Here is a 12685-nt window from a genome sequence, read left to right on the forward strand (position 1 = left end):
AGGCTGATGAGACAAAGGGTGATGGACTGTGTGTTCCAGAGGAACTATGGAAGTGTTTCATAGTTGGTGAGGGGTAGGAAATGGAAACAAAATAGAGGATATGAAGGTCCAGATGGTAATTATTAGGTGATAAGCAAGGACTTGGGAGTCTGAGGCTTCTTGTGCTCTTGACAAATAGAGATAAAAGTATAATGAATTGTGTTCTGGTAGTCTCAAGACAGCTAGTGGTAGTGAGACCGTGAGTGTTTGGGGGTGATTGTGGGCGCCAATAGAGACATGGAGGTCCTATAGATTCTTCTTATTTCAGAGTGAGCTGAGCACTCCTGTGAGAGAAGAGGTGCTGTGCTTCTATGATCTCATAAGACAGGCATGACACTATAATACTGGAATGTTTCAAAGTGGTAACATCAGGGGTGCCTGAGTGGCTCAACTGATTGTCTGCCTTCAGCTCAGGTCATGATCTCAGGGTCCTGGGGTCCAGCCTCACGTCTAGCACCCTACTCAGTGGGGAGTCTGCTTCTTTCTCTGCCCCCCTCTGTCTCTCTCTCAAATAAATAAATAAAATTTTAAAAGCCGAAGTGATAACATCATAGAAAATTTATCCTTTATTTTAAAAAGATATCTATTGGTTTTGTGTCTTGGTTTCAGAGAACACATACCTCTATAGTTTTATTCTTCAGAGGTAAATATATTATTTCAAAGTAGGGATCCACCACTTTTTTTTTCATTTTCCTATAGATAATTAATACTCATGAAGATTTTTGTAAAATACTTAGATGACTGCAATGGGAAAAATATCTCCATAGTTAAACATGGGTTTCCATAGTAAAACAATGGGAAGTTAAATTACTGAAACAATTCAGAATGAGACCTACCCAAACTTTTTCTGTTAATCAAAATTTCCTAACATTAAGTTTCAAATTGAAACTCAAATAGACTTAAATTCCTTGCTAAGAATCAAATATATTGGAGGTGGTTCCTGTATTTCTGTCAATTCAAAAGTAGTTTTATAATATCCTGAATCCATAAATTAAATATCTTTTAAATTTTCAGCCCAAACCCTTCTGTATATCTTGAGCTTCAATAGAATTTCAGTAAATAGCATACATAGACTGGCCAAGTTAAATATAAGATATATTTCATTTATTCTTCCATTCTGGTTGTTAGGAAGTGACAGCTCAAGAGGAAATGTAGAATGGATGACCTCTGTGGAACATTCGCCATTTGGCCTTCTCATTTCAGTTTTCCAACATCTTGTAATCTGATCACAGACACTTGTCTGAGGAGCTAAGGAGCCTATATTAATCATTTACAGATTACAGGAATGTTATCATTTCAGGAACCATCTTGTCATACAAATCTGTCCTAAGAACAAAACAATAAAGAGGAAATTTAAAACTCAAAATGATAATCCTACATTAATGACCTCCCCCTCCCAAGTGCTTTGGTATATTACCAAAGCTCTGTTACAACACATACAGGAGAATAAATAGAGGGCCATGAAAGCAATTTGACTTACCTTTACCTATCTCCAGGAAAGTCCCAAAGTGCATTCCTAGAGACAGACTAAGAGACAAGCTGAAAGTGTAAAAAAGGGCTCACACAAACCTTAAAGTTGTTTATCTTTTCCTGCTACATTTTATTCACAAGGCTGGAAGACAGAGGTTTGAACTGACGTTGGTAATAGGTACTGTGGTAGCCAGCCTATGAGATGGTCCCAATGATTTTCACTTTCTGATATTTTTCCCTTTGTGTGGTCCCCTCGCACTCTGAATAGGGCTGCCCTGTATAACCAATAGGATATCACAGAAATGAAAAAGTACAATTTCTGAGGCTATGTAGGGGTAAAAAAGGCATTGCTTTTGCCTTGCTCTTTTGGACAATTCACTCTGGGAAGAAGACAGCTATTGTCTCATAAGGACAATCAAGCAACCTTAAACCCTATGGAGAAGTCCATGTGGTGAAGAACTGAGGCCTCCTGCCAATAGACATGTGAGTGGGCCACCCTGGATGCAGATCCTCTAGCTCCAATAAAGTCATCAGATGTATGCAGTCCCAGTCAATATCTTGGTTAGAACTTCATTTTAGACCCTAAGCCAGAACTACGTGGCTAAACTACTCCCAAATTCTTAACTCACAGAAAATGTGTGAGATAAAAAATGTGTATTGTTTTGAGCCACAAATTAGGAGGGGGAGGTGTAATTGGCTTTGGTTGTAAAACAATAGATAAATCTAAGCAATTAATACCTAATAGGTGATAGGAACAGAATTCATACCCAATTTTGACTCCAAAGGTTGAGCTCCCAAAAGGTTGAAAGGTCCCCAGTGAAATTTTTAGTTTTCCTTAGTTTACCTATTAAGATAAGTAATTCTTTGAAATAAATCAATTTGCATCCTATGTAAAGAGAGGAACATCAATTCCTTTAATTGCTTGGTCAGTGACATACTGTACTTATTAATGTTGGACTAGTTAGATCTTGGGAATAATCAGAAGTCAATAAATAACCATGTCTCTTTTCTGGGAATTCATTAAAAGTATTTCTAAAGAAGTCTGATTCATGTTTTAGGAGTTTTTCTGGTAAGATTACTATTGAACCTTCTATCTTATGAGATTAATGCATATGATTCCACTTAATTTGTTCCTTCCTGTCCCTCCTCTGAAAACATTTTTGTACACAATTTTAATTTTCTCAAGAGAAAAAATCAATGAGTTGTTTCTGAATTACCCTTGACTAGAGTTGCCAATGATTTTAAGAACCACTCTTACGTTCTACCCAGAAGTTGTATCTACATTTCACATAAGTTATAATTTTTTTCCTTCCTCAAATGTCATTTCAACCTTGGGGAAATAATCTTTTACCTTGAAAGAACTAAATATTTCAGACTAAAGAAATACATATTTACATCCCTTGGTCCAGGTGATATGAGTCATCCTGCAACTAAAGAGCATCTCAACTCTCAGATCTGAAGTTATTATAAAAAATAGGTCTTTTTTTTAATCCAATAGAATGCTCATTTACTTTGAGGTAGAGCACCTGTAACTACCTCTTAAGAAATGCTCTATCTAAAAAAATAAATAAATAAATAAATAAATAAAAAGAAATAAAAACAAATGCTCTATCTCACTTAAAACATCTATAATTATGAACATCTGCATTTTCAAAATATAAATTAGGAGGTAATTCTTTCTTTAATGAAAATACTAGCAATAAGATTTATTTATTTATTTATTTATTTATTTATTTATTTAAGATTTTATTTATTCATTCAACAGACAGAGATCACAAGTAGGCAGAGAGGCAGGCAGAGAGACAGAGGAGGAAGCAGGCTCCCTGCCAAGCAGAGAGCCCCATGAGGGGCTCAATCCCAGGATCCTGGGATCATGACCTGAGCTGAAGGCAGAGGCTTTAACCCACTGAGCCACCCAGGCACCCCATGATAGGATATATTTAGTAAATAGGACTTCTAGAGCTCAATTTACAATTTTTTTATATACAGATCTAATAAAGTAAAATATAACTCACAGACATGTATTAGTCCACATATTTTATATTATAAAAACAACCAGGTGGTGGGTATTAGAGAGGGCACGGATTGCATGGAGCACTGGATGTGAACAGTGAATACTGTTATGCTGAAAATAAATAAAAAATAAATTAAAAAAATAAACTAAAAAAAAAAAACAACAACAACAACAAAAAAACACTATTGCCTACTTTAAACTTCTTACAAGGAATTCCATTTTCCCCATTATTTATTTTGATATGTATTTCCCTCATAACCTGGTACTTTTATCCATACCAGTCCAGTTCTTAAATCACCCAATGTTCGATATTTCAAGTCTCATAGCTCATTTTAGAGAAAGCTTCATAGTTTACCTTAACCTCAAGGTAAATTTTTGTGTTTTTTTGTTTTGTTTTGTTTTGGGGTTTTTTTTTTGTTTATAGAAACCATCTGCCATGGCATCTCAGATAGATGGGTGAATAGGTAGATGATAGATGATAGATACATAGATTGATAAATGATAGATGATAAATCAACTTCCATCAAAAAAGGAATTAATTAAATTAGAGTGAGAGATGAGACTTTCTACTGTGGTAAAATACACAATACAAAATTCACTAAGAGTGACACCTAGTACATTGACAATGTTGTGCAACCATCACTATCTAATTCCAGAACATTTTCATCAACCCAGGAGGAAGTCTATACTTGCTAAACAGTCACTCCTCTTTTCTCCCTCTCCAGCCTCTGGCATTCACCAATCTGTTTTCAGTCTCTATGGGTTACCTACTCTGGATATTACATATGAATATATTTCGTACAGTATGTGCCTGGCTTCTTTCACTTAGCTCAATGTTTCAAGGTTCATCCATGTAATAGTATTTCATTGCTTTTTATGGCTGAATAATATTCTATTGTATGGATATACCACAATTAGATAATCCATTTATCAGTTGATGAAAATTTGGGTTGTTTGTGCCTTTTATTCAAGTTATTGTGAATAATACTGCTGTGAACAAAAACATCATATGTTTTATATGCTCTGGGGTATGTACCCAGGAGTGGAATTGCTGGGTCATGTGCTAATTGAGATGAGACATTTTTAAGTAAAATCTTACCAAACCAATGAAGAGTCCCATTTTTGTGTGTGTGTAGGGATCATGTTGTTATTTATCTTCTGTTACATTAACAACTTTTATGGACTCCTACACTTCTCTAGGAATTGTGGTATGGGAGTTTACACTGAGATACTGTAGGTGGCATCACCAACCCACAACCCAACATGAGAACTAACCACGTTTTATTCAAAGTGTCTACTGATATAAAGCCAGCTGAAAGTCCCCAGCCCTAGCAGGTGCACTAGTACACACCTTCAGACAATGAAAGTTACAAGCAACCAACGTGTTTCTATATAGATTTGGAGTCAGAGAGACCTTAGTTCAATTACACACAGTTACCCTCAAGCCCTCATTAAATTTCTCTGTATCAGTTTCATCATCTTTAAAATGGGGGTAATCCTGCCCCTCAAGACTGTTACGAGGAAAGAGTCTAGGCTGACACATAGCTGTAACTTAATAAATATTAGTTCTCATTTCCCCATATTTTCCTACACTCTTCATATTTACTGTTCCTCAAGACAGCAGTATTTTTCTTCTCATTTTCTCTTTCAGGTTAAAATTAAACTGCCAAATACAAACCCTTCTGAAATTAAAATTGACATCCAAGAAATGGTTCTTGACCTCCGTACTCCTGATAAGTGAGTAAAACTTAGAACTAGAATAATGTATTATATTAACAAAACTTTAGCCAATATTCTTAAAGTATACATAGTTATTCTTTTTTTGTTGTTGTTGTTGTTGTTTTGTTTTTACATCCAACTTTATTTCCTTTTTTTTATTAATTTTTTATTTTTTATAAACATATGTTTTTATCCCCAGGGGTACAGGTCTGTGAATCACCAGGTTTACACACTTCACAGCACTCACCAAAGCACATACCCTCCCCAGTGTCCATAATCCCACCCCCTTCTCCCAAACCCCCTCCCCCCAGCAACCCTCAGTTTGTTTTGTGAGATTAAGAGTCACTTATGGTTTGTCTCCCTCCCAATCCCATCTTGTTTCATTGATTCTTCTCCTACCCACTTAAGCCCCCATGTTGCATCACCACTTCCTCATATCAGGGAGATCATATGATAGTTGTCTTTCTCTGCTTGACTTATTTCGCTAAGCATGATATACGCTCTAGTTCCATCCATGTTGTCGCAAATGGCAAGATTTCATTTCTTTTGATGGCTGCATAGTATTCCATTGTGTATATATACCACATCTTCTTGATCCATTCATCTGTTGATGGACATCTAGGTTCTTTCCATAGTTTGGCTATTGTGGACATTGCTGCTATAAACATTCGGGTGCACGTGCCCCTTTGGATCACTACGTTTGTATCTTTAGGGTAAATAGCCAATAGTGCAATTGCTGGGTCATAGGGCAGTTCTATTTTCAACATTTTGAGGAACCTCCATACATAGTTATTCTGCACTACCCCTAAAGTCTGAAGAAAAGTGGAAAAGTCACTCAGATGTTTGATCTGCGTAATATAAATATAAATATATTTGGAAACACCTGATTTTTTTCTGCTTTGCCCCCATACATTGTGAATAGGTTGACACCACCAAAACTGTGTCCAAAACACAGACATTTACATTAAGATACAGTTTGCTTATCTGTGAAGAAAAATAACTAGAGGTGAAAATCTCATAAGTTGTAAGTCTCTCATGTGGTTTTTTTATACAGTGATGGTATAAGAGAAGCAATATCTTTAAAATTTTTGGTTATTGTGCAGCCCTAAGGCTAAATTTGATTATGTTTATCTAAAGATTTACAGAAAAGTCTTGTCATCAATTACTTAAAATAAAAATTCTAATAATTTATCACTAGTTCCTCAAGTAGTGTGACTACATTGAAAAAGAATACAGGTAATAGTGGAATAATTGAATTAAACATTTTTATATTTTCAAAATATTCTTCTTATTACACAAGTTCAAATTATCTTCCCCAAACACAACACATACAGTAAGATTCTGATGTCAGTGTTTATCCTGAAACCTGGAAAAATCAGTCCTGTCTCTCAAAACCAACTCCGTAAAGAGAGAATCCGTGGAAACCAGTGTATGTCAGAAAAAATATCTAAATATCTCACTGCTTTGTTCACTTTTCATCTGAATGTATAGCAGTGAGCACACCTGGGTTGATTGCAATGGTTCTTTTTCTGTAACTCATGAACATTTCAGGCTGGGTGTGGCGAACAGTCAGCTTCTGGCACCTGTTCTTTCTTGCATTATCAGTATCAGTACTTCTCTGTTGATCTTAGGACTTCAAAAAAAATAAAAAGTACATCCTTCATACAAGACCTCTATGTGTAAAGAACCCAGTGTACATATGTAGCTTAATCTTGATTTCCACAGTAGATGCATTTAACCCCTAATGAACTAGAGGTAATATACAGAAAATATTTTCTCATCATGTATATCATTTCAAAACTATATTCTCACAAGAAATTGTCTCATGTTATTAAAATTACATCCACTATTGGATGTATTCACCTCAAGGAGTATTGTTCTTTTTAAATTCATATTATATATGCTTTTACTCTTCCACACAAACTCTGCAAGGAAGATTGCTTACATGAACAGTTAATCTTCCATGATATTGGTGTGCTTGTTAAAAGCACATACATATCTACACACCATGGAGTTAATTTCCGTTCCCCTAGCAGTTCTCCATCAATCTTTAGGCAGCTGCTCTGGCTATGCTGTCATTTCAGATATCTATCAGGGCCCACTAAATGAAAAACACATACAGAGATACCTGTCCACATAGAATTTGGACTACACTAGAATTTTTGGATCATACTGTTTTAATATATTAAGTATTCTGTGCAGAGAGGTGCTGTCTCTTAGGAAAAAAATCATGAATTATGGTAGAAGACTGAAGAGAGGCTTATATCATTTTTACCATTTTCCCAAACACTTGAGCATTTTTGGAGCCATGCTATTATAGGAAATTGTGTTATTGGAAGTGTGTCTTGTTTTTGAATTTATTTATATTTACATTGACTTTCTTTAGTTTCTAATTTTGACATCCTCTAACACTGTTTACTTACCCCAAGAAAGGTACGAGAAAATATCCTATTTTTGTATGTATAAGGCAGAACAAGTGAATCTATTTTAACTTAATGGACTAGAAATATCAATCAAATAATAGTCAGTTGCATTAGAATTATCAATAAAGCCCAGATTTTTTGGAATTATACAAGCTAAATAAATAAAGCAATTTCTTGAGTTATTCATTTTTAAAAAGCTGGTTGTTTTGGCATGTTGATTCCCAAAATGGAGTAGATAGAAAGGAGGAAAGATAGGGGAAAGTGGATAATTTCCCAAGGATTTTTGTCTTCATATGAGGTTCCACTATTTTTTGAAGTAAATCCTAAGAATGTCATAAATGAATTCCTTGAATGGGATAATAAGAACATATTATAAATACAAGTATGAGTTAAATTTTGGTTGAATGCTGTTTAGATTATTCTCACCTTTGCTGTGCTCCTTTAACTCAGATTGATTGAGAATTGACTGATGTTTGAACTTAAAAAATGCTTTCAAAATGAAGTAGTGAAGTTCAACTCAGTAGCTATTTCTGTACTTGCTTTGAAAATAGTTATGGCTCCAATAGAAAACCTTTAAAAAGCCATGTATATTTTTAACCCAGATATTTAGATAAAATAATTTATTAACTACATAAAATAAAACTACATTATGTGAATATGCACAGAACAAGGTTGTCTTGTATTTAAATCTCTTGCAACATCACCTTGACTTTGCTAATATAAATGTAAGTATGTAAGTCTCTAAATTAAAATTCACTTTATGGTTTTTTTTCCTTGACTTTCATATATTATAGTTCACTTTTAAATAATTGATAATGAAAATTAACACTGGATAGACATTTGATTAGTGTCTAAACTGCACTTTCTTAAAAGCAAGTATACTATTAATGTAAAGGCTGAGGGATTGGGCTTAAATATTTATTCATATGTGATAGTACTAATCTATAGTACGTATTCAAATATTATTTTGTGGTGACCTATTTGCTTTTCATTCATTTATTTATTCATTCAACAAACATTTATAAAGTCTTCTGCTAAACACTGAGGGGACACAAAAATAAGATAGAGTCCTGTACTTCAATGAATTGTACATGGATAAGTATTTGTAGAATTTTATTTTGTTTAAATGTAAATCTCAATTCAGATAACAGGCAGTAAAACAGACAAAATACTTCCCTTCTCCTAAGAGCCTAAATAAGTTGCACCATTTCTGTTCTTCAAAATTTTAGTATGTGAAGCCATACTATTAAGGACTAGACAGAAATACAGAGATAGATGGATCATCCCAATGCCACTAACTGTCTCTTCTGAATTTATTTCTTTCTGGACAGAGAGGTGCACATTATCATTAGAACTCCTTCTTTAGTTGATTTATAGTTGTCTTTTAGTGCAATGAAGCTACCACCACTGAGCTTTGCTTTATTTTTGAAGTGAATACATTATCATTTGTAGAATAAGGGATAAAGCAAATCTAACTCCAGCTCAACCTATATTGTAAACAATTTTAAAAAGATAGACTCAACATTTTTTGCACCCACTTTCTGGAGATACCAAATATTACGGGCTATATTAAAATACATTATGATAGCATTACTTCTGGTATAGAAAGCTGTTTTTCCTACCCCAAATACCTGGAATGGAACAAGAGTCACAGAAAATTTCCTTTGGTTCCAGATATTCGTGATAAATATTTTTAATGAGCCCCATTTCTTTAACTTAGGCCTTTGCAAATGAGTAAAGAGGCAATTGGTTTTCAAGAGTTCGTTTTCAAGCACTACTTTTACAAATATTCAATAAGTAGCCCTAAAAAGTACCAGATTACTTTACTGATTTGGACCTTTACCTTCTAAAAGAGCTTTTCGGCCCACTTTTTATAGAGATACTCAAGACTTCTCTATGGAGAATGTGAGGTAACAAGAGTTTCATGCATTTAATTTTATGCAGATACCAGCATGTGCCGACCCCATGCATAATTCAGATTCATATCCCTATGACAGAATTATGGATGTCTCATCCCAGCAATGCATCTAAAGCATACAGCTATCCTGTAACTGAGCCACAACAGCAAAATAAACCCAGCAATCTCTCACAGGGCTTTTTGTCAATGTATAGTAGAAAGAACCAAAAGCAAGCACAGAGAAGCACTTTCATTGATCTTGTATTAAAATCATTCCGGGCCGGGTGGGTATTATAGAGGGCACGGATTGCATGGAGCATGGGGTGTGGTGCAAAAATAATGAATACTGTTATGCTGGAAATAAAAAAAAAATTAAAAAATTAAAAAAAAAATTAAGAGAGACAAAATAAATAAATAAATAAATAAATAAATAAAATCATTCCGGGCCTGAATTTCAAGAACTATACCTGTAGTGGAGACTCAACCTGGGATTGTGCTAGCAGAATTATTATAAAACCATTCCAATTTTCAGATTTGTATCAGTCAGTCACATTCCATCTACATGTAAGCATGGCTGGCAACAGATCTATCCAGCCATCTTAAAGTTGCAATGGCTCTATTCCTCTGTCTATAAACCAAGGCTGAGACTATGTATCTATAATGCAAAATGGGGTCAATTTTGAAAAAAAAGAGTAGGGGATCAAAGCCCCTGCTTGGATTTTTAAGGCCAAAAAAAAAAAAAACCTGGTATATTATTTGTGTTATTTAAGCATATTTTTGACCCAGTACTTATACTGTCTAAATATTTTTTGGTTCCCAATCTTCTGATGGTATGTATTGCTTTCCATTACCTTATTAAAAGTGATATCTTTTTTTTAAAATTTAAAGTCAATTAGTTAACATATTAGTTTCAATGATTCATTAAGTGATATTTTCTTGATATTTCTTTAGGAAGATGATTCTAGGTTTTTTTCTTGTCTTGTTTTGTTTTGATTTTTAGGAAGCTGTTGATAACCCTTCCCCATCCTGTGGAATGCAACAGTGCCAAAGCTTTCTATATTCTGGAGACTGAGACTCTTGAAGTCACCACAACTTTGAAAAGGGAGTTGGATTTCATTAATTTCTTCTAAAACTTCATGAGTAAGGAGGAAAAGGGGTACATTGGAGTGATAAAAAAAATAAAATAAAACTTTGGAAAACATTAGTTAATGTTTTCTATCTTCTTTATTACTCTGACATATTTCAGAAAGGGACTCAATTCAATTCAAGTGAGATCCTGATCTTTTGACAGTCATTTCTATTACTCTGATGGAAAATATTGTTTTCTCATATTCATAAGCTATTCCATTTTTATAGCAATAGCTGGATATAGCTGACAGGTTATCCAGTTAGATTACTGCATGGTCAATTAAAACTGAAATATGACCATGAAATGGTTGGTCCACTTATTTCAGGAGTCTGAAGAACTTAAGCCAATTAAGTATACTATGATACAATCAGTTGCATTGCAGTTGGTCGTTATTATTACCACAAAAGTTTATTTGGTTGCCTTTTCATTGATTTTATCAAATGATTTACAGTGTTCTCTGGTTAGGCTTTCACAATTCTGGAAGGTACAAATAACAAAAGATATAAATAGTTTGGTGTACCATACTAACATGTTTTACTTGAATAAGAAATACTCCAGAGCACACAGCATTATTTTGCTTCCTCAGTCTTGCTCTCCATGTTTGGATCTAGTTGGGTTAAAAATAGTCTTCTTTTGTGCACTAATAATTACTAGCAATGCCTTTTGGGGTACTGTGTGTATATTTAGTATCAAAATCCTTGACATTTAAAAGGAATATAAAGGAAAGCATAGTGCATTTACAAAACCTGTTCTTTCTCATATCCTATCTTTATTTGTAATTGGCCATACCTATTTTTATGAATTATGTCAATGTCATCTGCCTCTTCTGGACTGTATTGCCTGTTTATTTCAGAATTATTCATGAATAAATCACATTTTAAAGCTCATGTAACTAGGTCTCACACCTCACTGTAGAACTGTGAAGGTAATTGGGAGTGAAATTTTGAGAAGAGATGAAAAATTGAAAGATATTTATTACTTCTATATGAACCAGTAGGGGACTAAATACTCAAGCAGATGTTTTCTAGACTTACTTTCATAGGTGACTACCAAGCGTCTAATTTGTGACTAGATCTAATAAAAGGAAAAGACCGAGACTTGGGCCAAACTAGTTGTGTGAATGTCTTGAACTCTTGTAGAGAATTTGCCATTGAAATTAGCACCATGATTTCCTCTATGGGGGCAAGAGTTGAAGGTAGGATTAACTAAAAGGAACTAGTGTCTGTGAATTTAAGTCCACGATATTGCAGGAACAGAAGAGTGTCCTACTTTGCTTCCTCAGCATCTTTTTTAAAGGCTGTATTTTAAGAATTTAAGATTACACCCTGAAGTGTAAACTCGGGAGCAAGCCTAAGAAGTAACCAATTTTTTTTCTTTTAGAAAGCAACAGTGAGTCAGTAGAAAATATATCTCTTTTTCCTATGCACCAGCCCTAATTATAAAGACCATTATTATTCAAGCTGACTGAATGTGTACAAGTTGTCCGGGGAAGAGAAGATAGAACATATCCAGGCCAACTTGAATTGGGCTTTGGTTATGTGGTACTGTATCAATTATATAATGAAACAGAACTTCAAGACAATGAAATGTGATTCAGTAATTTAGACCCATCTGTACAGGATCCTACTTCACTGTCCTTGGCCTCAGATATAACAACTTTGTTGTCGTTATTGTTTTGTTTTAAAACTAATTCATAGGACTTCCCTCCTTTAAAGGGGAATAGGCCAATAAAGCAGATGGAGAAAAGAGAATACAAAAGGAAATTTATCTTGTCAGCACCTTTCAATGAATCTTAGCCATGACCAGGAGACCTGAAAGTTAAAACCGCCATTGTGGCATATCATTAGCTTTCTCCTTTATGAACTTCTTGACTTCCTTTTTTGGTTCCATTAATCTCCAGGAGCACTCAGGAGGATTCAGTCGTACATTCATTCATTCATTTATGCTTTCTTTCAACAAATACCCACTGAACACTTACCACATGCCTGGCACTG

The 12685-nt window shown here is 34.4% G+C and overlaps 1 protein-coding gene across 4 annotated transcripts in view; it reads left to right on the forward strand.

The window, feature by feature from the left end:
• The window catches only part of DNAAF6 (dynein axonemal assembly factor 6), a 38981-nt gene extending 27154 nt beyond the window's left edge, over positions 1–11827 (forward strand). For 2 of the 4 annotated variants that reach the window (XM_032331437.1, XM_032331440.1), the window contains 2 exons: positions 5175–5260; positions 10563–11826. In XM_032331437.1, the coding sequence (XP_032187328.1) occupies positions 5175–5260; positions 10563–10692 (216 nt within the window). In that variant the 3' untranslated portion in view covers positions 10693–11826. Of the gene's footprint in view, positions 1–5174; positions 5261–10562 lie in introns of all 4 variants that reach the window. The other 2 variants (XM_032331438.1, XM_032331439.1) reach the window with 2 other exon arrangements.
• The last annotated feature ends 858 nt before the right edge of the window (positions 11828–12685 follow it).

Source organism: Mustela erminea, chromosome X (genome assembly GCF_009829155.1).
Source record: "Mustela erminea isolate mMusErm1 chromosome X, mMusErm1.Pri, whole genome shotgun sequence".
Classification (NCBI taxonomy): Eukaryota; Metazoa; Chordata; class Mammalia; order Carnivora; family Mustelidae; genus Mustela; species Mustela erminea.